This window comes from Bos javanicus, chromosome 16, assembly GCF_032452875.1.
Source record: "Bos javanicus breed banteng chromosome 16, ARS-OSU_banteng_1.0, whole genome shotgun sequence".
Lineage (NCBI taxonomy): Eukaryota > Metazoa > Chordata > Mammalia > Artiodactyla > Bovidae > Bos > Bos javanicus.
This window is the reverse complement of record NC_083883.1, coordinates 44,384,911-44,407,991: the sequence shown is the minus strand read 5'-3', so window position 1 is coordinate 44,407,991 and position 23,081 is coordinate 44,384,911. Positions and strand designations below refer to the sequence as shown.

General features: G+C 53.4%; 1 protein-coding gene across 3 annotated transcripts in view; it reads right to left on the bottom strand.

Moving 5' to 3' along the window:
• CTNNBIP1 (catenin beta interacting protein 1) overlaps positions 1-23,081 on the bottom strand; it is a 47,081-nt gene that overhangs the window by 1,614 nt on the left and 22,386 nt on the right. The window contains exons 2-5 of one of the 3 annotated variants that reach the window (XM_061382797.1): positions 21,573-21,657; positions 17,014-17,179; positions 16,256-16,374; positions 15,560-15,668 (exon numbers count right to left, since the gene is read on the bottom strand). In XM_061382797.1, coding sequence (XP_061238781.1) covers positions 15,560-15,668; positions 16,256-16,351 — 205 coding nt within the window. In that variant the 5' untranslated portion in view covers positions 16,352-16,374; positions 17,014-17,179; positions 21,573-21,657. The remainder of the gene's footprint in view (positions 1-15,559; positions 15,669-16,255; positions 16,375-17,013; positions 17,180-21,572; positions 21,658-23,081) is intronic. The other 2 variants (XM_061382796.1, XM_061382795.1) reach the window with 2 other exon arrangements.

Below are 23,081 nucleotides of genomic sequence, written 5' to 3'. Positions count from 1 at the left end.
GCATGGCGTGGGCCAGCTCCTTCCACGCCACAGGGAGTTGCCACTTCCCAAGGCAGCTTCTTCGTGCCTCCTTCCTAACTGTCCTGCCGGGAGGAGCAGAGGAGGCGCCCAGCGCTGGTGCTGCAGGAGGAGGGCCCCTCCAGAAGGATGTCACATGACAGACAAGTGCCTGCAGTTTGGCACCAGAGCACCAAGGTGCCGCTGCCAAGGGGAGTCACCCTGCCGCACAACCCCACCTGACTTGACGGTCTGCTGCTACCAGCACAACCTCTATTCCCGCCAAGGGGAACAAGCTTCTAGAAAGGAGCTTGGGTCATCCAACTTCTCCGGGCTCCTATGCTTGGGAAGCCCTAGCAATCCTTCCCCTGTCTTCTTGAGAACATTCTGTACTCGCCTCGCTCCTCGGACCACGCAGTATCACTGCGGGCAGAATTTTCCTAGCAACCACAGGATCCAAGATTACATCATACCCTGCATGGCAGCTGAGCCGGTTACCTAACAGATGCTGGCTTTTCCCGAGTGCCGACTCTCCAGCTCGCTAAGCAGGAGGGGCTGGAGGGAGACCGTGAAAGGGGAGTTGTCAGCAAAGAGGCAATGCACAGTGGCAGCCCACTCACTGCTTTCCTGGCCTGTCCCGTGGGCTTGCTTGCAGGGACCTTGGGCCTCTGTGCTGAGCTGCAGGCACAAAAATAGCACCGGCCACCCTAGTAGGGAAGAGTGAGTCTGCAGAGGGAATGGCCATCGGTTCCTTGGAGGAGCCCAGACGCAGGGGCTGCAGGATGAGTGTACCTGGGCTGCACTCTAAGAGGTAGAGAAAGAAGTCACCTCCTCAAGGTCACTGAGGGACTCCAGCAACTCCCTAACAAGACCTCTGCGCCAGGGCTGCTCCGCCAGCTGGTCAGCCCATCCCTGGCTGGGGCGGAGAGGGCTGGGGACCTGCGGCTCCTGTTTATAGGGCCTCCCACTCTGCTGCTGGAGCCAGTGCATGAAGGGCCCACAGAGCCACTGCCCACCCCGGCTCTGTTCTGTTCCTAAAGGACTCACTGTTTTCCAGGGCTCACCACCAGGGATCTACTTTCCTTTGGGGACCCAGAGCAAGATAGGCTCTTCCAGAGCCTCCTCTGACCTTTCTTACACTGGTTGGCCTGGCATTTGTCACTCAACAAGGGCCTGACCCTGCGGGCTGTGAGGCGAGGATATGGCCCTTCCCCTTCCTCCAAGGAATTGGGGCCGATCACCCAGTGGAGAGTGAACTGCTTAGTTCATTATTATGATTCAAGTTCTTAGAACTTTAGAGCCAGGAGGGATCTCCAAAGTTGACCCTCATGAGCCCTCCTTCTCCTTTGAGGCCAGAATGTGGGGCCTTCCTTAGAGGATCTGTCTGTCCTGGAAATGCAGGGCTCACAACAGGAAGATACTAGAGAAGCCAGCAGGCCCAGCTCACTGCCTCTGGGCCATCAGCTAGGTTTACCATCTCATTTTATAGACGAGGCTGGTACACCCCATTGGTACTTTTTGCTGACCCTGTCTGGACGTGGGCTCAGAGCTTCTATTTGTCCTTTCCCACCAGATGCAGTGTGTAAAGGAGGGGAGAAGCTGATCGGTCTCTCCTGTTCCACCATACTCTCTGACCCATTAAAAGATAAAGCCAACACCAGATGAAGACATCCCAAGGTAAGAGAACTACAGACCAGTATCTCTTATGAATACACATATTCATAACACCTATGGTATGCAAGAACACTCACAAAATACTAGCAAGCAACATATAAAAAGGATTATATACTCTGACCAAGTGACATTTATCCCAGGAATGCAAGGTTGGTTTAATACCCCAATATCACTTAATGTAATAACTCCTATCAATAGAAAAAAGAACAAAAACTATATAATCATTCGAATAGACACAGAAAACACATCTGACAAAATTCAACACCACTTCATGATAAAAAAAACACCCAACACACTAGGAATAAAAGGGAACTTCTTCAACCAGATAAAGGGCATCTACTAAAAACCCATAGCTCTTATCATACTTAATGGTGAAAGATTGAAAGCTCTCCCCTTTCAAGATTAGGAACAAGTAGACAAAATCCATGCTTACTACTTCTATTCAATACTACGTTTAAGATTCTATCCAGGGCAATTTGACAATAAAAAGAAATAAAAGGCATCCAAATTGCAAAGAAAGAAGTAAAACTGTATTTGTAGAGGATATGGATCTCACATATAGGAAATCCTAAGGAATCCACTGAAAGACTACTAGAACTAATAAATAAGTTAAAGTTGCAGGATATAAGGTCAGTATACCAAAAATCATTTGTATTTCTATAAACTAGGGATGAATAATCTGAAAATGAAATTAAGAAAATAATTTCATTTACAGTAGCAGCAAAAATAATAAAATCCTTAGGAATAAATTTAACAAATGGAGTACAAAATTTGAACTCTAAAAAGAACAAAACACCAATGTCTAAAACATTGCTAAGGACTTCTCTGGTGGTACAGTGGATAAGAATCTGCCTGCCAATGCAGGGAACATGGGTTCGATCCCTGGTCTGGGAAGATCCCACATGCTTTGGAGCAACTATGCCTGTGCACCTCTACTACCAAGCTCCAGAGCCTGAGAAGTGCAACTACTGAGCCCAAGTGCTGCAACTACTCAAGGCTGCATGCCCAGGGCCCGTGCTCTCCAACAAGAGAAGCCACTGCTCATCAAAACTAGAGAGAGCTTGCACACAGCAACCAAGACCCAGTGCAACCAAAAATAAATTAAAAAAAAAAAAAACATTGCTGGACGAAATTCAACACAATTTCTATCAAACCCCAGCTGCCTTTCTTGCAGAAACTGGCAACCTACTCCTAAAATTCATATGGGAATGCAAAGCATCCAGAATAGCCAAAATAATCTTGAGAAAAAAGAACAAGGTTGGACCCACACTTTTGAATTTTAAAACTTACTACAAAGCTACAGTAAACAAGTCTGGGTAGAACTGGAACAGATCAAGGGAACAGAATTGAGAATCCAGAAATAAACCCTTCCATAAACCACTAATTAAATTTTGTCAATTAAATTTTGACAAAGGTGCCAAGGGTTCAATTTGAAAGAATTGAACAAATGGTGCTGAGACAATTGGATATGCTGCTGCTGCTAAGTCGCTTCAGTCGTGTCTGACTCTGTGCGACCCCATAGGTGGCAGCCCAACAGGCTCCCCCATTTCTGAGATTCTCTAGGCAAGAACACTGGAGTGGGTTGCCATTTCCTTCTCCAATGCAGGAAAGTGAAAAGTGAAAGTGAAGTAGCTCAGTTGTGTCTGACTCTTAGCGACCCCATGGACTGCAGCCTAGCAGGCTCCTCCATCCATGGGATTTTCCAGGCAAGAGTACTGGAGTGGGGTGCCATTGCCTTCTCCGGACAATTGGATATACTTACATGTAAAAGATGAAGCTGAACCCTTGTCTTGTGCCATACACAAAAATTAACTTAAAATGGAGCAGTGACCTAAATATTCTAAGGGCTGATGTATAAAAACTCTTAGAAGAAAACAGGAGTAAATCTTCATAGTCTTGGGTTAGGAAATGGTTTCTTAGATAAGACACTCAAGGCACCATTAACAAAAGAAAAAATATATATATATAAGTTGGGCTTTATCAAGGTTAAAACCTTTTATGCTTCAAAAAATACTATTAAAAAAAGTAAAGACAACCTACAGAATGAGAGAAAATATTTGCAAATCTGGTAAGGGATTCATATGAAGAATATATAAATAACACAATTCAATAATAATAAAAAGTCAAACGACTCAATGTTTAAAATGGGCAAAGAATTCAAATAGATATTTCTCCAACAAAGATATGTGAATGGTCAACATGTGCATGAAAAGATGCTCAACATCATTATTCGTTATGGAAATGCAGAACAAAACCACAAGGAGACGTCGCTTCATATCCTTGGACAGCTGGAATCAAAAGACAGACAATAACACGCGTTCGGGAGAAACTGGAACCCTCATACACTGCTGGTGGAATGTCAAGCCTGCTGCACCTGCAGCCTCCTTCACCTCAGGCGATGGCACCTCCAACCCCGGGGTCTTCCTGATTCCTTCTCTCTCACACACACTCCACATACAACACATCAGCCAGTCCTGCTGACTCTACTTTTAAAATGCATCCTGAACTCATTACCATTCCTCGACTGCCACCCTGGTCCAGGCCACCACTACCCCTCTCGCTAGCCCCTTGCACCCTTTCCCTGGATCTCTCCACTCTAGCCCCTGACAATCTATTCACACAGCAGTCAGAAGGAGGTTCTTAAAACATGAGTCAGTTCCTGCCACTCCTCTGTTCAAAACTCTCTAAAGGTGGCTTATTGTACGATTTCTCATCACACTCAAGGGAAACTCCAAACTCCACCCTGTGGCTGAAAGACCCAATGCTATCGGGCCTCTGGCTGCCTCCTCTCCTCCTACCATACGCCTCCTCTACCTTCACCCCGTTCCAGCCACAGGGGCTCCTGCCTGTCCTTCAGGCACAGGAACCTGGGCCTCAGGGCCTTTGCACCTGCTCCTTCCCTGGCCTCAATGCTCTTCCCAAGTCCATCTCACAGCTCTCACACCTCATGCCAGTCGGTGCACAGTCACCTCCCCAGGCTTTCCCTGACCAGTGTCTAAAACAGTGACACAGGATGAATCGTTGGAGGTGAGGAACTCAGAGAGATGAAACAACCTGGTGAATCAGAGGCAGAGCGAAGACCCGGTACAGACTTGGAAGACCACGCATGCAGCATGACATGCTTTGTCATTTTCTATCAGGAGAAGGAAATAATTGGTCCTGCCCCAGTTACCCTGAGCACTAAGGCTGCTCCTGGCAGAGTGTGCACCCATATTTCTGCCCCCATGAGAATGGAAGCAAGACCCAGGATTCACAAAGCACACAGAAGCAGGCCTGGGATGGTTGCCCTAGAGGAATTTGAACGTGGAGTCCAGAAAGCCCACCTGGGAGGCGCCCGGCCAGACCCTGTCCCTTGCCCAGGCCCACTGCTCTTCCAGATGCCCCCCTAGTCCCATGGCTCGCCTGCTACGGAGAGCGGGGCCGAGGCGCTGGGGAGGGCGTAGCTCTCTGAACCAGAGCCGAGCACCCAGTGGGCCTTTCCATCCCATGTCCCACTTCAGCTCTGCCTCTTTAATGGAGTCCAGTCAAGTGACTGGGGAGAGAAAAATGACAAACATTCAGGAGCTTAGAAAAGGGAAGCCGGCCCCCAGCTGGGGGCGGGAGACAGACAATGGGGTCACTGGTCTGTTTGCAAGCTCAGGGTGAATTCACACCAACAGAATCAAAAGCCCAGTATAGGCTCCACACACCAGCACCACCCATGGCCCCAGCCCGGCCCGGCTCTCTGAAGGGAACCAGCGTGCTGCGATTGGGGAGCAGCTCTCTGCAGTGTGTGGGACAGACCAGCAAGGAGCAGCGTGGTCTGGAGAAAGGCCCAGGGGTGAAAAAGAGCAGGAAAGAGGAACAGGGATGACTGTAGCCCTGAAGTAGTGGATGGAGGAAGGGCATGGAAGGCCTGTTTCTCAGACCCAGTAGGGGACATCCTAGTGGAGAACTCTCCCCTTTCCAGGAGAGGCACAGACCTTCAGTGGAGCAGGCCTAGTCCCAGCGCCCACGAGGACAGCTCCAAATACCACCCCTGACCCTCTCCAAGAGGGACCCTGCGGAGACAAAGAGACCAGGTGGCGGAAGGAATAGACAGAGCCTCCTGATATCTGGGATGTGCTGACCGTGCAGTTCCAGCCTCCATCCAGCTGCAGCTCCCCTAAAGCCCAGCTCGGAGGAGGAGCCTGTGCTCACAGGAGGCGGGGAGCCCTGAGGGTAATCCCTCCCCATGAAACTGACACAAAGTGCAAGAGCCTGGGCCAGCTTCCAAGGCTGCCAGCCTGAGGGCCCCCAGTGCAGGACACAGCCCTGTGCAGATGTCCTCAGAGAAAAGGGGGGACGCTCAGCACCAGTATCTGCCATGGGTGAGGACACCCACACCCCCTGATCCAGGGTCACGGGCGCCTCCAAGTCTGTGCCCCAGCTGCTCTGAAACCTCACACCTACCCCTGGCTGGAACCTCCCAGGATGACTTCTTTCTGAGCTGGAGATCTGGTGACCTCCTGACTTCTTCCTAATGAGGGCAAAGGACCGGGGCCTGGAAAACTCAGAAATAAAACCCCAACCCTCCGAGTCTCCCTGGAGGAGGAAATGGCAACCCACTCCAGTATTCTTGCCTGGAGAATCACCATTGTCAGAGAAGCCTGAGGGGCTACAGTCCATGGGGCTGCAGAGTCGGACACGACTGAAGCCACTTAACACACACACACACACACACACACACACACAGAGTCTCCCAAGTCCAGCTGGAGGTTAACTTGGGCAAAGTTAACTTTGCAGAGGGAGTTAACTGGTAAAAGTTCTTCAAAACTATCCGCGGAACCACAACTGCCAGGTCTGGGTCATCCCTCCATGCACACGGCCACAGGCTCCAAAGTGTCCAGGGTGATTCCCATTTCCGCTGTTTGCCCCTTCTCTGACCACGTCACTTGGGTTGTGGCATTCCCTCTTGATCCCCTGAGGTCACTATCTTGCCATCCATGGCAACCAGCATCTGCTACTTGGCTACCTGGCTACCCCAAACAGCACGGCTCAGCTACCTGCTCTGGAGAGATGAGCCAGGTAGCAAGGTTCCCGCATGGAAAAAAGGTCCAAGACACTCTTCAAAGGGCAAAGGTGTCCACTGGGCTGAGGCCAGGCCCCACCCTGGACGAGGCCTCCCCCCACAGAGACCCAGACCCCCTGGGTGTCATGTGCTTCTCTGAGCAGCTGTGGCCCTGGAGCCCAGGGTTCTGTGCCTCTCAGCTCTGCTGCCCAAGTTCCCAGAGGATGGCTTTTCCCCAGAGATAGCACGACACTGGTTGCCTTGGGAACAGCACCCCAGATCCTCCACAGTCTCAGCAGCCAAGCATGCTCCAGGCTCGGTGACACCTTCTGGGCTCCAGGCTGGCAACCATATCACCAGGTGCCCTGGCTGCAGAAGGCGGGCCACGTGGGCTTAGGTGCGAGGGGGCTCCTGGAAGAGGCAATGGGCCTCCTGACAGGCCAACGCGGGCCTCCCTAGGCTTGGGCTCCTCAGGTGGATAGGGGTACCTGGGCCAGAGTCTGAACCCTGCCTAGTCCCTGCATGTCCACCTCGGTTTCCTCATCTGCAAAACACATGTATCCCGTCCACCCACTGGACTGACTCGGATAACATCTGCAGCATGAAACATCCCAAACAGCACCTGGTGAGGTCACACCCTGGAGGTGCCATTTTACACCTGCTCTGCTCTAGACCCAGGAACCCCAGGCCACCACCCTTCCTGCACTCCACTGAGCCCAACACATACATCCTGCTTCTGGGGATTGTTTTCCAAGGTATTGTTGTTCAGTCGCTAAGTTGTGTCCTACTCTGTGACCCCATGGACTGCAGCACGCCAGGCTTGCCTGTCCATCACCAACTCCCGGAGCTTACTCAAACTCATGTCCATTGAGTCGGTGATGCTGTCCAACCATCTCGCCCTCTGTTGTCCCCTTCTCCTCCTGCCTTCAATCTTTCCAGCATCAGGGTCTTTTTTCCAAGGTGAGGTGCCCCGTATCAAGTCTCTTAGCTCCTGCAATGGAAGCTCTCCTACACTACAGAGAGTTGTGTGAAGGGACAGAATCTGGAAGGGGCAGGGGGGTCCCTCCAGGGGTCAGGAAGGGCCAGGTCTTCACCCAGAGTCCCAGCACATTCTCAAATTCTGGAGGGCGTCACAACCACCTGGGGTCTTGCTTCAAATGCAGATGTCCAGGCCAACCTGGCAGACTCTCTAATCCAGCAGGGCTCGGGTAGGGCCCAGGCATCTGCATTTTTAGCAAGTGCCCTCCATGATTCAGGTGCAGTGGTCTGTGTGGCTCACATTCCTAGAACTCAATGCTACAAATGGTCCCCACCCCTGAGCTGCTGTCTCTTCTCATCCAACCTTCTGTCCTGCTTCCACGGCTTCACACCATGTATTCCCGGCCCTCAGCAAACTGCCTCCAGCCAGGATCCACAGACACTGTTTTGGGAAAAGGCAGCACTGACATTAATTAGGAACCCTGGGGACCCTGATGGTGAGCCAGCTGCTCCTCTCCTCCTTTCTGCGCTCCCTCGCGCCCCCTGCTGGCCGTGGTGCTGTGCTCACAGGGTTCCACTTCCCCTCCCTCTGCCTGCTTTCCCTGGGGGCCTCACCCACACCCAATCCCCAAATCTGCTCCCTCCTTACACCTGGGTTCTGACCTAACCCCTGCCTGCTCCTGGAGGATCCCACACACTGCCCACTTGGGGGGCCCCTGCCTGCCCCTCACTGTAGCTGCTCAGTCCAGGAGCCCCGTCCACACAGCCTTGCCTCCGACCCCACCCCCACTTGCTCACAGAACACTGCTGTGACCTTCTGGGTGTCTCTCTGCCCCAGTATCTGACCTGTGACCTCTCCCCAGCACTCACCCTAGATGGACAGCCACTGGCCTGGCCATCCCACCCCTCAGGTCCTGGAAACCCCTGTGGCCTCATCTCCAGAATTTACTTTGTTCCGAGCTCACTTGCCTTTCCAGTCACTTACCACCCACACTCACCCCTTGGGGGACACTTGCCCGGGGCTGGGCAGGCTCTAGGACTCCCTCGGTCTGTGCCATCCTTCTCCTTGTCTGTCCACATGCACTCCTGCACATCCTTTAGCATTAGCTGCTCAGTTGTGTCCAACTCTTTGGGACCCCATGGATTGTAGCCTGCCAGACTCCTCTGTCCATGGAATTCTCCAGTCAAGAATACTGCAGTAGGTAGCCATCTCCTTCTCCAGGAAGGGTCTTTCCAACTCAAGGATCAAACCCGGGTCTCCTGCATTGCAGGCAGACTCTTCACCATCTGAGCCACCAGTGAATCCTTCAAGACCCAGGCAAACAGCACCTTTTCTCTGGGGCTTTCTAGGTGGGCTCCCTGCCCGTGGGGTCAGTCATCCTGGGATCTGTGCCCAGAGGTCTTTATGTGTTTACTCCCATTTCCATCTACCTGGCTGTGCTGGCAGCTTGAGGCTGGGAGCTGTTGCCTGGCATCCAGATCAGTGGGTGACTGTGTGCAGGAAGGAGCCATTGCTGATCTCAGGGGCCCTTGATGCTCTTCTCCAGGACAGAGGTCTGCCTCTCCCAGGCAGGTGTCAGGAGGAAGGTACAGAGGTGCACAGGGCTTGGAGGTCCCTGCTCTCAGCTCCACACAATAGCAGACGTCACACCAGTGAAGGAGGGAGGGTCAAGGCAGCCCTTCACAAGCCAGAGCCAGATGCTGAACAGAGCAACCAGCCTGCTCCTCAGTGTGATCCTCACCCTTTCTTAAGCCTTTTTTCTTTTTCTGTGATACAAGTTATCTCCTACCAAGTCTTCCTGGTTTACTTTTTCAGTTGAATTCAATGTATATGAGATTTTTTTAGTTCACGTTTATCATTATTAGGTTACAAGTAATTCTCATGAAAGTGTTGATTAAAAAGATTAGCTTCCCACCCCACTGACTGGCATTCTCCTGGGGCCTGCCTGCAATTTCATCCAGACTTGGTTATTACCTGGAGGCCCTGGGAGAAGCCTAGGAGCCACATGTAGGCAGAGGGAGGTCCTGGTACCTGGGCAGCTGGTCTGCATGGAGAGGGAGCCTCTGTCTACATGGGGATGGGAGAGAGCCCGCTCTGGGCCAGAGCTGGACCGCAGGCTCCCGATGAGATGTGACAAGGGCTCCGTGGAAGCAAAGATGCGTGGGCAGTTCAGGAGCCAGAGAAGGAACTCGGGGCCAACCCCGGAAGGGCAGACAGGGCAGCAGAGGCAGCCCAAGAGCAGAGGCCAGAGGGTGTAGGAGAGGATTCCAGGAAGGACGCTGGCTGTGAAAGGGAGATGGAGCTGGCACCCCTACCCATGCGCTGCTGAAGAGGGTCAAGAGGGGTGACGTGTAGAGGGGTGATCCTGCTTGATCCCCGGAGGAGCTATGCACTGGGTGGGGTGAGCCCTGCCCTCCCCTCTTCTCCCCTGAGGCCCTGGCTCCCCACTGGCTTGCTCACAACCACAGCTATTTTAACAAGGCTCTCAGTGTAACCCTGAGACCAAATGACCTATTTTAGGCTCTCTGGCAGCAGACTCAGAGCCCGCAGCCTTGGCTTCCGCGGGGGAAAGCCAGCAGCGCCCCGGGACCGCCCAGCTGGCTCAGGCTGGGGACCTTCCCTGGAAAGTCTCTTTGAGAAAGAGTGTGATCAGACAGAGGCTGGAACAGGCTTGGGGAGCCAGCATGCCAAGGCCAAGAAGAGGGCAAGAACAGCTCCAGGGGCAAGAGAAAGGATGTGGGCTTCCTTAACACAAGGGGCCATGTCTCGATGGGGTCCCTCCGGCTCCGGGACAGCCAGATGAGGGTTCACATGGAGCATGGCTGGAAGATGGCAGGTCTGCAGGTGAATGGCCACAAGGAGGATTCTGCCAAGTGAGCTGGGGGCCTGGAACTGGGACTGGCCAGGCGTTCATCCTGGAAGCAGCTCTGGGTCAGGGAGAGACCCAGAGCTTAGAGCGAGCATGTTTAAAGGGGCACGGAGGTGAAAAGTCCAGAAAATAGCAGCAGGAAACCCTTCCAACTTTTTGATGCCCTCCTGAAATACCATGCTAACCACCTCCATCACACCTGCCCCTCAGGTAAAACACTGTTATGCTTGGAAACACACACGGCCTGTAAGCCACATCTAGAACCACATGACAGGAACCACACAACTGATTCTATGGCCTTGAGCACCTCACTTAACATTTCAGGGTCTGTTTTTTCATTAGGAAAGTGGAGCTGTGATCACCCCTGCCTCACAGCCCTGTTGGTAGGATTCCCTGGGATAACTGTATGTGCTACTTGACACAGAACCTGACACACAGTAGGAGCTCAAGAAATTAAATTAATTATAATTAATAGCAAAGATGAGAATCACATGTCCAACAGTAAAGGATCAGTCAAAAAATGATGGCACAGCCACATGGCTACATATCATGTGATTGCTGAATTGCTTTCTTGAAAATCAAGGACATGGTAAAATTCTCGTAGGGCTTCCCAGGTGGCTTGATGGTAAACAATCTGCCTGCCATCAGGAATCATGGGTTCGATCCCTGGGTCAGGAAGATGCCCTGGAGAAGGAAATGGCCACACACTCCAGTATTCTTGCCTGGAGAATTTCATGGACAGAGAAGCCTGGCAGGCTACTGTCCAGGGGGTTGCAAAAGAGTCAAACATGACTTAGTGACTAAACAACAAAATTATCCTAAGTAAAAAATGGGAGCTAAAATGGATATTATAATGTTTACATTGTATAGAAATCCATTACAACTTTGTAATGGAAATTCATGCATATTTTAAAAAAAAGCCTGCTGGTTAACTAACGCAAGGTAATGGGGTTCAGCTATTTGCAGTCAATCCTTTAGGCGCTTGTGCTGTTTCTATCTTTCCCAAAACCACTTTCAATGATGATTATGCATTCTTTCATAGCCAGGAAAAATTATCAATATATGGTACAGATTGAACAGCACTAACAACAAGAAAGGAATGAACTCAGCATTCTGTTGAGCCTGCTTTTGGAAGCTACAGTTCTCTGTCCCCGAGCCTACAGCTGGGCCTTCTCAGCAAAGTGATCTTCCCAGAGAAGCACTGGTTGCCTTTGGTTCAAACTCAGTCCTTTGGTTCAAACTCAGCTGTTGGGTCTGCTCGGCCACCATGGGGACCAGGAGACAGTGCTTCACATTTCTGCCTTTCTGGGGACTCAGACCCAGACCCAGAGCCCAGTCTATTCATTCACAAGAACATGCTGGGGGCCTAGGGGGCCAAGCCCCACAAATGCGAAGAGGGAAGCCACAGGAGCTCAAAGCTGGTCCAGAGATGGACCAGGAAACAGCGTGTGGAGCAGCACAGCTGAGTGCACGTGTGCGGTGGAGACCACAGGAGGGCCTGGCCCAGCCTGAGGGGAGCAGGGGAGGGGGCGCGTCAGCGCTGGGCTCCTGGCCGTCGAGAGGCACATGCAGGGACAGGAAGGCATGAATGCACAAGGCTTGAGATGGGAGCAGAAAGCCACTCAGTGTGGCTGTTTATGGAGTATGAGGTCCTGGTATCTGGGGTGGAGGTGAGGGAGGTAGGTGGAGGGGGGCGAGGGCAGGAGAGGTAGGTCGGGGGGGCGAGGGCAGGGGAGGTAGTGGGGGCAGGGGGTCCCACACATCATGGCTAAGGGGTTTGGATTGTATCCTCAAGGCAGTAGGAAGCCACTGAGAGTCTTCAAGGGTGGTCTCGGATTAGCAGAGGCCAGGCAGGTCCATCTCTGCTTCAGTACAGGGTAGTGGGGGCAACTGGCACCCTCTGCTGGAACCAGTCGATGAGGCCGTAAGGTGCAGGCCCAAGCACTAAGGTCTCCAGCAGCTGTCTGCACCCAGGAGGTACTGAAGACACGTTCACTGAGGGAAGGACGGGATGTGGGGGTCGGGGGAGCAATGCCCAGGTAAGCAATGCCCAGCCTGCTCTCCTCCCTGGATCTGGGGAGGGCAAGCAGTGCTCCTGATACCAGACCCCTCCAGCCCCAGAGGAGACGCATGGGCAGGTCTAAGGTGGTGGGCAGGACCCTAGGACCAACTGCCATGCGCTGACCGGTGATGGGGCGGCCCAGGCCCCCTACCGAGGGCAGCGGGTACAGCAGAGGTAAGAGCTGCAAGAACTCCCAGGAGCAGAACAAGGGCATCTGCTGAGAGACAGTGCCATCTAGTGGCAGGAGGCACGCACACCAGGCTTCTCCGGGACCACCATGCCCACCAGCCCAAATGCTCCTAGGCCTTTCTGGGCTTTTCGTGCTGGCATCCTGAGCAATGGAAGCAATGATCTTGGGCTTTTGCCACTTGGGCTGCGCCTGAGCCTCTGAGAGCAACAGGCCCTGTGGCATCAGCTGAGGGTGGCTCTGCCGATGAAGAAAGTGGACAGGCTAGAATGTTATTCAAGCCCCAGGTCCCCAACAGCGTGGTCAGAAATGTAGGGTCTTGCTCTCAGGCTTGAACCTCCACAGTGCAAGAGACAAAGAAAATACAGTGTGCTCCGGAAGCTCTTCCAGGCACTGCTGACCCCTCCCCCCTTCCAACTCACACCCGGGGAATTCTCCTTCAGGCCCTTCTGCAGCCTGTTTTCTCAGTGGTTCAGGTCAGAGGTGACCGTGGGAGGAGGGGCAGACTGAAGGACACCCCAGCAGCAGAGAACCGTCTCCCCAGATATTCTTCCCCGGCTCCAGGTTTAGTCCCAGGAGTCTGTTCCCAGGAGAGAGTAGTACCCAAGGCCAGCCTGGCTGGCTGTGGATGCCCCAAACCCAGGAGGGTGCAGATTCCAGCACCACAAATTCACAGCCACACGCCCACAGCTCACTCCTGACTGCTCAGCAGTTTCAGGCCAGGTGAGGTCACCGTGACTGCCTTAAATCACTCAACAGGGTTTGTTTTCAATTGTTGGTTTAGCCAAGCAAGATAAAAAGTACTTTTTAAAACTTCCCCTTTAAACAACAAGGTCCTACTCTTTAGCGCAGAGAGCTATATTCAGTATCCTGTGATAAACCATAATGGAAAAGTATATTAAAAAAAGAATGCATATATGTGCATAATTGAATCACTTTGCTATACAGGAGGAAATAATGCAACATTGTAAATCAACTATACTTCAATTTTTAAAAGAAAAAGAAAGAAAACTAGAAAACCAAAAATAAAAGTTCGGAGACTAAAAAAAAAACTTCCCCTTAATGTCAAAAGAAAAAAAAGGTACGTGCGGTGTTAAAAAATTAGTTTTAGCAAAAAGCGTTTGACTTAGAAACTCAAGGTGCCTTATATGGTCCCACCCTCTATCAAAATTTTCTATAAACAACCTGCTAAATATTCTTTCTGCTTTTTCTGTTCTATGCATGAGTATGTGGATATGGGTGGGGGCAGGGGAGTATATGTGGTAGTGTTTTCTACACTGACATACAGTTTTACAGCTTCTTTTGATTTTTCCCATTAAGAGCATTCTTCTAGAGGTGGTCTTAGAACCAGAGCTCAAAGTCAGGTTAGCCCAAGACCAGGCTGGCAGAAAATGTGATGCCCCAGGAACTAAGAAAACAGGAAGGTTTCAGAAGAAGGGGAGAGGGACCCATGCTAAAACCCAGATCAGTCCTGGAAAAGAAAAGGCCTCTCCCACAAGAGATATCCCAGGACAGGGGCAGGGACACACCCCTCATCTCCTCCTCTCCCAGCGGTGGCTGACAGTGCAGCTGGTGTGGAACAGGCTGTGGCATGAGTATGGCCGGGGCAAGCAGCCGACCCGGGAGCTGTTGGAGCCGCTGGAACACCCTGTACATTTCTGCTGAGCTGGGTGCACAGGCCGGGTCACACCCAGCGTCAGAGCTCGGGAACCAGGCCCTGTGCCAGGGCAGAGCCCTGCCTGTGACATCCAGGAGAACAAGGGCAGCCTCAAGAAAAGCTGGCCTGTGTGCCAGAATGGCTCTCCTCCCTGGCCTTGGGGGTCAGCAAACACGCCCACCAGGGCCCAGCTCCTGGGAGCCTGCTTACACCAGACAGGCTCCTGGCTGCACGATTTAATAGCCAGTAATTCCAAGCCAGTGTAACAAGAACAAAAGGAAAAGACTGAATGAAGATGGTGGGCAGGGTCCTGGGCTCCAGGGCAGAGTGGAACCCAGCCCTGCAGTCTAGCTGCAGGTTTGCATTCTGGGCCCTCCCAGTAACTGGCAGCATGAACTGGCTGCAGTGGCTTACTGCTTCTGAACTACAGTCTCCTTGCCCGCTAAGTAGAAGTAACACAGCTGGTAGCTCTTTAGGTTAAATGTAATGACGTGTATCAAGCACTCAGCCTGAGCCTGCTAGACAACAATCACTCAGTGTTACCCACTACTGTCATTACCACTGGCTGAGGGCGCTCAAGACAGAGTACCTCCCTCAGGCACATAGAGACCTGCAGGGCCACTGGGGCCACCCCCTGGGCCATAGCCAGGAACACAGCGGCCACCTTAAAGCTTGTGACCAGGCCAGGCCGCTGCACACAAGGGTGGTTTTCTTGTCCTGGACAGGTTGGACAGGGGTCAGGCAAAGGCTAAAGACATGCAACCACAAGAGCCTCTGCAGTTACAGGGCCCCCAGACACCTCCACTTCTTCCTCTGCCAGGCCCAAAAGGGATTCCCCCCGCCCATTACCTGATTGGGTCCTTGGCTCCCACCTGGGGAAGAAGGGACCAGCTCGGAGGCCAAGGAGGTGCCCCAGACTCCACGCTTAGAGGCTGCCACCATCCGGGGTTAGCTGTGTGGGTGGGAGGGAGCTTCAGCCCCTCCTTGTCTGCCCCGAACCTCTCCCTCTCTCTCAGGGATCACCCGTCTGCAAGGGCTGGAGCTATGCGTTCTAAAGGAACCAGTGCTTGCTGCTCCTGGAAAGGGCACGCAGGCCCTCACTCACCCTGGTCGATGGACTCACCCTGGTCGATGGAGTGCTGGGGCAGCTGGCTGAGCTGGCTGTTGACCACCCCCGCGTAGGTGCGAAGGAACTCCTCCTCGTTGGCCGTCAGCTGCAAGGATGAGAGAGCTGGGTGAGGGGGGGCTCATAACTGCCCCTGGAGGCACCTGCTCAGACTGGCTTCATCCCCAAGGGGTGCCTCCTTCTCTACTCCCCAGGCCTCTATTCTTGAGATGTGACCTTTCCATCCCAGGGTGAGATTCTGACCCCTCTGCTCCCACCCCTGAAGCTTGGACCATGGGACCCACAAGGCTTGCCACTGGAATTAGATCTGGAACAGGGATTCCAGGTTAGGGCAGGCCAGGCTCAGAGAGCCCCCCTGCCCTCTCGGGCGATGTTCTGCCCCCCTGGAAAAGAAGGCTCTTGGGAGAGGGGAGGAAAGGAAGGTCAGGGCCTTTAGAAAACCTCACCCGCCTGGCCCAAGCTTGGCACAGTGGGTAGGAAGACTGCCCTGCAGGGCCGGCAGGACTGGACATGCTGGTGTTTGTGCCCAGGAGCCTGAATTGGCCACAGCCTAACCAGAGCCCCCGCAACCCCCTCCCCAGACCATGGCTACGGAGGGTGGCTGTGGCCTTCTGGCTGCCTGCGTCAGGCACCCTCCCCAGGGGCCCTGCTGCCTGACATCCTGCAGGCACTCACGTTGGAGCCCATCTTCCTCAGCATGAGCAGCACTCGGACCTTCTGCTGAATGTACATCTCCTCCGGACTCTTCCCGGGGGCCCCCTCGCGGTTCATCCCCTGGCCAGCTCTGGGGACTGCTGCGGAGTGAGGAGAAGCATGGGGGCGGGGGACAGTGTCAGGACGACACAGACCCGCACATGGGCAGGAGGTGTCAGGCAGCCCACGATGCCTCAGGGGCTCGTTTCTGAGAGCCTGGCATGGAGGCGAGTTGCCGGTCCCTCCCTCACACCTGCTGGCCCAACAGCCAGCCCAAGCAGCTACCCCCCTGCCAAACCCCACCACTCCTCGCAGCAGGCGCTGGTGGCCAGTCCCTTCTATGTGTGGAGCTGCTGGGCCCCCGGGGGCTAAGCTGACCCAGACTCCTGGCCAGCGTCACCTTCCAGTTGCCCCCTCATCCAGGCTCCTGCTACGAAGAGCCCAGGGGATGTGCTGCACAAAACCCCAAGTGTCCCTGGCTCTCAAAGCAGGCAGCTTCCATGAGGAGCAACGTGACGCGATCAAGGCAGCTGACTGGGGCCTGAAGCTGGAGAAGCCGTGGGATCAGTACCCAGCCCCCAGACACCAAGACAGCTCCCTCTGCACAAGTCCCTGACGTTCGAGAGGCCGGCTCCCGGGCTGGGCTCCAAGGAATCCCTCGATAGGGACGGCGAGCTTGGGGCTGCAGGCACAGACACCCGCCCGGGGCTTGCGGCTGCTGCTCTCGCCAGCCCACCCACCTGTCACAGGGTGGCTCCTGCGGGTGGCAGTACGTCCAGGTGCGGTGGAGACCCGACCTGCAGCGGCGAGGTCCCGGGAGAGAAGTCCCGGGGTTTCCTCCCTCCAGGAGGAGCCAGTGGGGAGGAAGCCGGGCGTGGAGGGGTTTGGGTTACACACTTGTAACTCCTGGATGAGTCAGAAATAACGCAGCAGCTGGTGGGGGTGGAGCCTCGGCGGCCCTGGTGCCAAGGAGCTGCGCTCACAGGACCAAGGGAGCCGGGTTGGGGCCAAGGACACTCCTCACACCGTCCATCCCTCAGGGGCCAGAGAGCCCAGGAAAGGCTGGTTCTCCCGGGTGAAAGGCGGGCTCAGAAATGCACCAGAGCCCTGGGCAGTAGCCTCCCTGGAGGCGCCTGTCAAAGCTAACAGGGGCTCCTGCCCTGAAGCCCGTACAACAGGGCAAAATGCAAAATGTGTTCGCGGCAGCCTTGCGCTCGATGCAGTGCCTTACGGGACCTTCCTTCCACCACCAAAATCCACGTTCCTCTTCCATTGTGTGGCCCCCTGCCACCTCCAGGCTCAGAAAAGGGCCCGATTCACAACTGGTAATGGGGAAGGAGGGGTGAGCTGCCTCCAGAAGGACCCTGAATGAGAGGCAGCTGGCCATCCACCGGGGTGTCCCCCGGGCCAGGTGCACAGTGCAGGGACAGTCCTAACTTCCCAGCATAGCTGAGCGGGACGGCTTGGTTATGGGGGATTGCTCCTCCACCTGCTGACGCGTTCGCACCTCCTTCCACTCCCTAACCCCACAAAAGTAGCCAGAATGATCATTTTAACAAACCAGAACAGATGACATTTCTCCTCACTTCAGCCTACCTCAGGATACATTTCATGTCCTTGCTGGGACCCCGCAGGCCGGCCCTGCCTCCTTGTTCCCACTCCTCCCCCTGCTGCCCTCCCCTTCCCTGTCTCCCTGCCTGTGTCCAGGACCTGCCTCGAGGCTCCTCCCCCACCAGCCTCTGCCCTGGGTTCTCCAGGCCTCGCTTAGAGGGCTTGTGGGGGAGCCTTTCTTGACTGTGATCCAAGCAGGTGGTGCACCCCTGCCCATGCCCTCCTGTCCAGCCACCCCGTCATCCTGCTTCCTGAGGGCACCTGCTGGGTGCTCGATGACTGTGTCTCTGCACTCGCTGGGGGGCTGGGGCCAGGTGTTTCACTCACCCATTCCTCCCACAGCCCGAGCCCGGGTGGCTGAAGGGACAGTCCAGACAGCCTGTGATGTCTGGTCTCTGGGCTCCCTCCTCCACCCCATGCAACAATATCCACATCACTTAAGAGTCAAATTTGTTGTTGTTCAGTCGCTAAGTCATGTCCAACTCTTTGCAACCCCATGGATTGCAGTACACCAGGCTCCCCTGTCCTTCACTATCTCCTGGAGTTAGCTCAGATTCACGTCCATCAAGTGGGTGATACCATTCAACCATCTCATCCTCTGTTGCCCCTTTCTCCTTTTGCCTTCAATCTTCCTAGGGTCGAATACAAATCTCTAATCCAGTCTCCATAACCAAACTCAGCTTTCCCAAAGACTCCCGTTCCTGAGTAACTTGTCTGCTTTGGGCTGTCATGTTCTCCAAGGACACTGAAATGCTCCATGAAGCCTCCGAACTGGGAGTGAGGGCTTCCGGGGATAAAAGCCTTCTGATTCTGTTCTGTGTCCAAGGGCTGATGGTCGGTTGGCTGTCTTCTTGTGGAAGACAAGGGAATGGCCACTAGGTGTCGCCACACACAAAAGAACCAGAGCTCCAGTGCTGTCCGCTCCCAATCCCCAACATAAGCCCCCAAAGGCCCTTCTGGTTCAAACCACCCTAGCGATGGCTTGAACCCTGTGACCTCCTGCTGTCACAGACCACCCTCAGTCCCCCCAGAGCAAGCTCTGTCCCCCTGTTCAGGGGCAAGCTCCATCCAGCTAAGGACACTTCTCTGTTTTGCTTAGCATCCCAGGACCTTGGGATGCTGGCTTCACAAAGGTCGAGAGTCCCTTCCTCACTGTCCTTTCCTGACCAGCCAGGCTTCCTCCAGCAGAGGTGTGAGAGCTCGGAACCAACAGGACAGTGTGTGTGTGTAAACGTGTGCAAAATCATTTTGTTATTGCTGCTGTTTAGTTGCTAAGTCCTGTCCAGCTCTTGAGATCCCATGGACTGTAGCTCGCCAGGTTCTGCTGTCCATGAAATTCTCCAGGCAAGAATACTGAAGTGGGTTGCCATTCCCCTCTTCAGGGGATCTTCTCCAACCAAGGAATGGAACCAGAGTCTCCTGCATTGGCAGGCAGATTCTTTAGTGCTGAGCCACCTGGGAAACCATTTTATATTGGGTCTATTTCACAGAATCTTGCTCCTCCCCATAACCCTACCCCTGATGTTCTGTACTCACTGCCCAATCCTCTTACAATCACTACCCCCACACTCATTACCCCCCACACTCACTACCCTCAAGGATCCCCTGCCACACACTCGCGCTGTGATTACCAGGGGGCCTTACACACCCAGCCCTGGGCCTGGGGTGTCCTTGGTACCTGAATGGGTCTTTGGGGCCGGGTCATGCCCCCGTGATGCTTCCCTGGCAGAGACTGGTTCTTAAACTGTCTTTCCTTGGGGAAGACTCCTGCCATTCCTGAAAACTGTGGTCTTCTGGGATTCTTTGAGCTCTAGCTAGAGCTGACCCTGTGCTGCTGCCTGACAGAGGGAACACCCAGGGCTGGATCAGGGCAGACGGTTGCATAAGCACACCTTCCTGCCCTCCACACTCCAATCCTGATGTACGGGAACATCAGGACTGATTTACAATCTCGTCCTAAGCAGAATCTGCATCCAGGGCGCCAATGTTCGGGAGAAAACTGAAGAGAATAAATCACAATTAACCCAAACAACACCGACCTTTCAGTTGCTGCTATGCTATGAGTTCATTAAAGAGTGTTTGGGTTTGGCACCTATCCAAGTGAACATGCTATTAAGTTTTCATCACAATTTTGACAGACATCAGATTAACTTCACTAGAGAATTCTTACTTTCCCCTGCAGGGATCAAGAACTGGTCTCCGTTGAAGCATGTTTAAATGACATAAGCCCAAACTACAGTGAATTTGGACACATTAATCATTTATTCAGCCCTCAGCTGAGAGACCCGCTTCTCAATTGTGTTCTCTGGGTGATGCCGGAAACATCCCACCACTTGAGATGGGGGTGCATCTGTCCCACATACTAAGAAAATCCTTGCGTGTTAACTGCCCAGAGAGGGAGACCTGCTCCCTCTCTGAAGACAGAATATTCTGGAGGCTCACCAGAGAAAGGCCAAAAAACAGAAAATAGATAGATACGGGCAGCTGTCAAGTACCCAAACAAAAGGCGAGGCGAGGGGAGAGGTTGTGGCTGAGTGGATGACATGCCATTGATGTCAGGGGTCATGGGGAAAGTGGGCGTGGTTCCAGAAAATCGTATCTGCTTGGAACACACACAATTCAGAGAAACTGCGGTCTGTAGATTCACTGAAACATGCAGACATGTCCACAAGCCCCCTGAACATGTCATACACACACTGCTGTTGGTTCTGAGCCCTCATCTCTGCTGAAGGAAGACTGGTGGGTGAAAGACAGTGAGGAAGGGGTTCCCAACCACTGGGAAGGAGTCACTTCATTGTATAGCAGAAACTAATATGACAGTGTAAAGCAATTACATCTCCCTCCCCACCAAACCAAGTGACAAAAGTGGGTCACGGTCTGGGAGGAGGCGCTGCTTCTCAGAGCCATGGAGGTCATCTGTGAGATACCACGCTCCTGCCCAGAGACTAGAAGGACCCACTCTGTGCACGTGAGCCCCAGCTCGGAAGTGGCTGCCCTCAGAGTGGGAGACTCAGGAGGCAGTGCAGGAAAGACCCAGGGAAGGGGATGTGCGGCCGTCAGACCCAATTGATTAGTGGCTCTGAAAGCTGGCTTCCCCATGACAAACACAGTCCCCTGCCCTGATTTTTACTGATAAACCTGAAGCTGATGCTGTTTAACACCCACACTTACATAAACTGGAATATACATTTATACCCAGGGTGGTCTAGCACCTGCTTGTATTATAAACTCTGAGTAACCGCAGGCTGGGCCAGACAGCAGTAGGGGCCTGTAGATACACAAGCTACCTCTGCCCCATGGATCCCGACACTTGCCTTTTGTTTTGTCCATTAAAAAAAACTCTGCTATATTTTACATGCTCATGTTTCAAAATTTATTCTTAACAACTGTACAGTATCTACGTTGCATGAAAATATAACACCATATAATGGTGTGCTTCATGGAGCTTATATAAAATATTAATTCAGACTACACATATCTTAACAGCCTAAAAGACATCAACAAAAGCACAAAGCACACCGTTAAGAGCCCACCCAGCTGAAGCCATGAGCATCATTAGGGACGATGAAGAAAGGACACGAGACATGCCTACTTCACGGTCAGCCCAGGAGCCGGTACCCAAGGCAGGACCCTCCCCAGCACTGATCTATGGCCAGGTTACCAGATGTTCTGCCCCTGGAGTTCTTACCTGCTTCTGGAAATCAACTTGAGGCAACCAGATGCTCAACTGTGACAGGTGGGCTGTGGCCGGGGAGAAATAGGAAGATGCCGCCCTGTGGAAACACAGAAAACGGGTCATGGGAGGGGCTGAAGGAGTCCACACCCCGTGCTGAGGGATCCAGGCTGGCTGGCGGGAAGCTCATGGCAATGGGCCCTATGCGGCGGTCCAGAAATACCTGTGTGTCTGGCCAGCCCAGGAACTTGCACCAGCACCCCTGGGACAAGGTGCTGACTGCAGCTATGCACTCCTGTCATTTCCGGCCAAAGCAGGTCACCACACACCCTTCTCCCCTGGGGTTAGTCACTGGCCGACTGGGAGCCGTGCTGGGAGACGGCGAGGACCTGAGTGAATCACTCCTGCCAGCTGAGGGGCAAGTACCTGCCCAAGAAGGTGTCCCACCCACCCGACAACGCGACCAGCCAGGCTCAGGTACCTTGGCGTCCCACCCATTTTGTGCTCAGACATACATGGGGTTTCTGTGCTTGGGGAATACTTACAGTTGTATATGGAAAAATAAGTTATCTCTCCCCTTCTCTCACACACAGAGAAACAGATATGCACACGCATACTCTACAGCTACAGATAATTTACAGCCTGTTAGCCTGGCCTCACGTCTGCTGGCCCTAAACACACCTTTTCCAGGAATCAGAGAACACTCTCTTTTCTTCTTCTGCCTCCCACATACAACCTCATGGTCTGGGTCCTTTGCAGGTTAACCGGGCAGGAGCAAGGCTGCGGACAGCGGGCAGAGGCACAGGGTGAAGTCGGCAGGGGCACCCAAGTCTTGCCTGCCTGTGCCCTCTTCACTGAGATGTGTGGGCTTCCACCTGGACTTCAGGCTTTCAGCCCACAGTAAGGACAGATGTCTCTGGATAATTGAGAAACCTATTCTAAGGGGCTAGGGGGAGCTCTGCAACCCATCTGTCTTCAGCTATCCCTGCGAAGAAAGCTACTCACCTACCCAAGAGGCTGAGGAATATGTGATTTCCAGAGAAAGTGAGATTTCAGAAGCCTCCGCTATAGGTAGGCGCTGCTTTGACCCTGGGTCTCTGGTCTGCAGAGCCCTTCAAGCAGTGCAGATGGCCCTGGGAAGGGAAGAGCAGTCATCTGCCACTGCCACCTCTTCCACCCTCAGCCAACCGTTCGGGAAAGACATTTATAGGAATTAATTGCTCTTTTATTGCTCTAGACATCAAAGTTCTGAAATACCAAGGCTCCCTGGAGAAATGTCTACCCAAGTCCCTACATTCTTTCAAAAGGAGATGAAAAGAGACAACCTTCTTCCACTTCTGAGGGGCTTTAATTCCTCCAGCTATCACAACAGCCAATTAGCCCCCTACTGTCTACCGGGGTCAGACTGTCCATGTGCAGAGAGGAACCTAGGATTCATGACTTGAAGGAGAGGGCGTCTGAGGGATGCAGGGGCTCCTGGTGGGACTGTGCAGGGACCCACACTGGCTAACCCATTTGCCACCT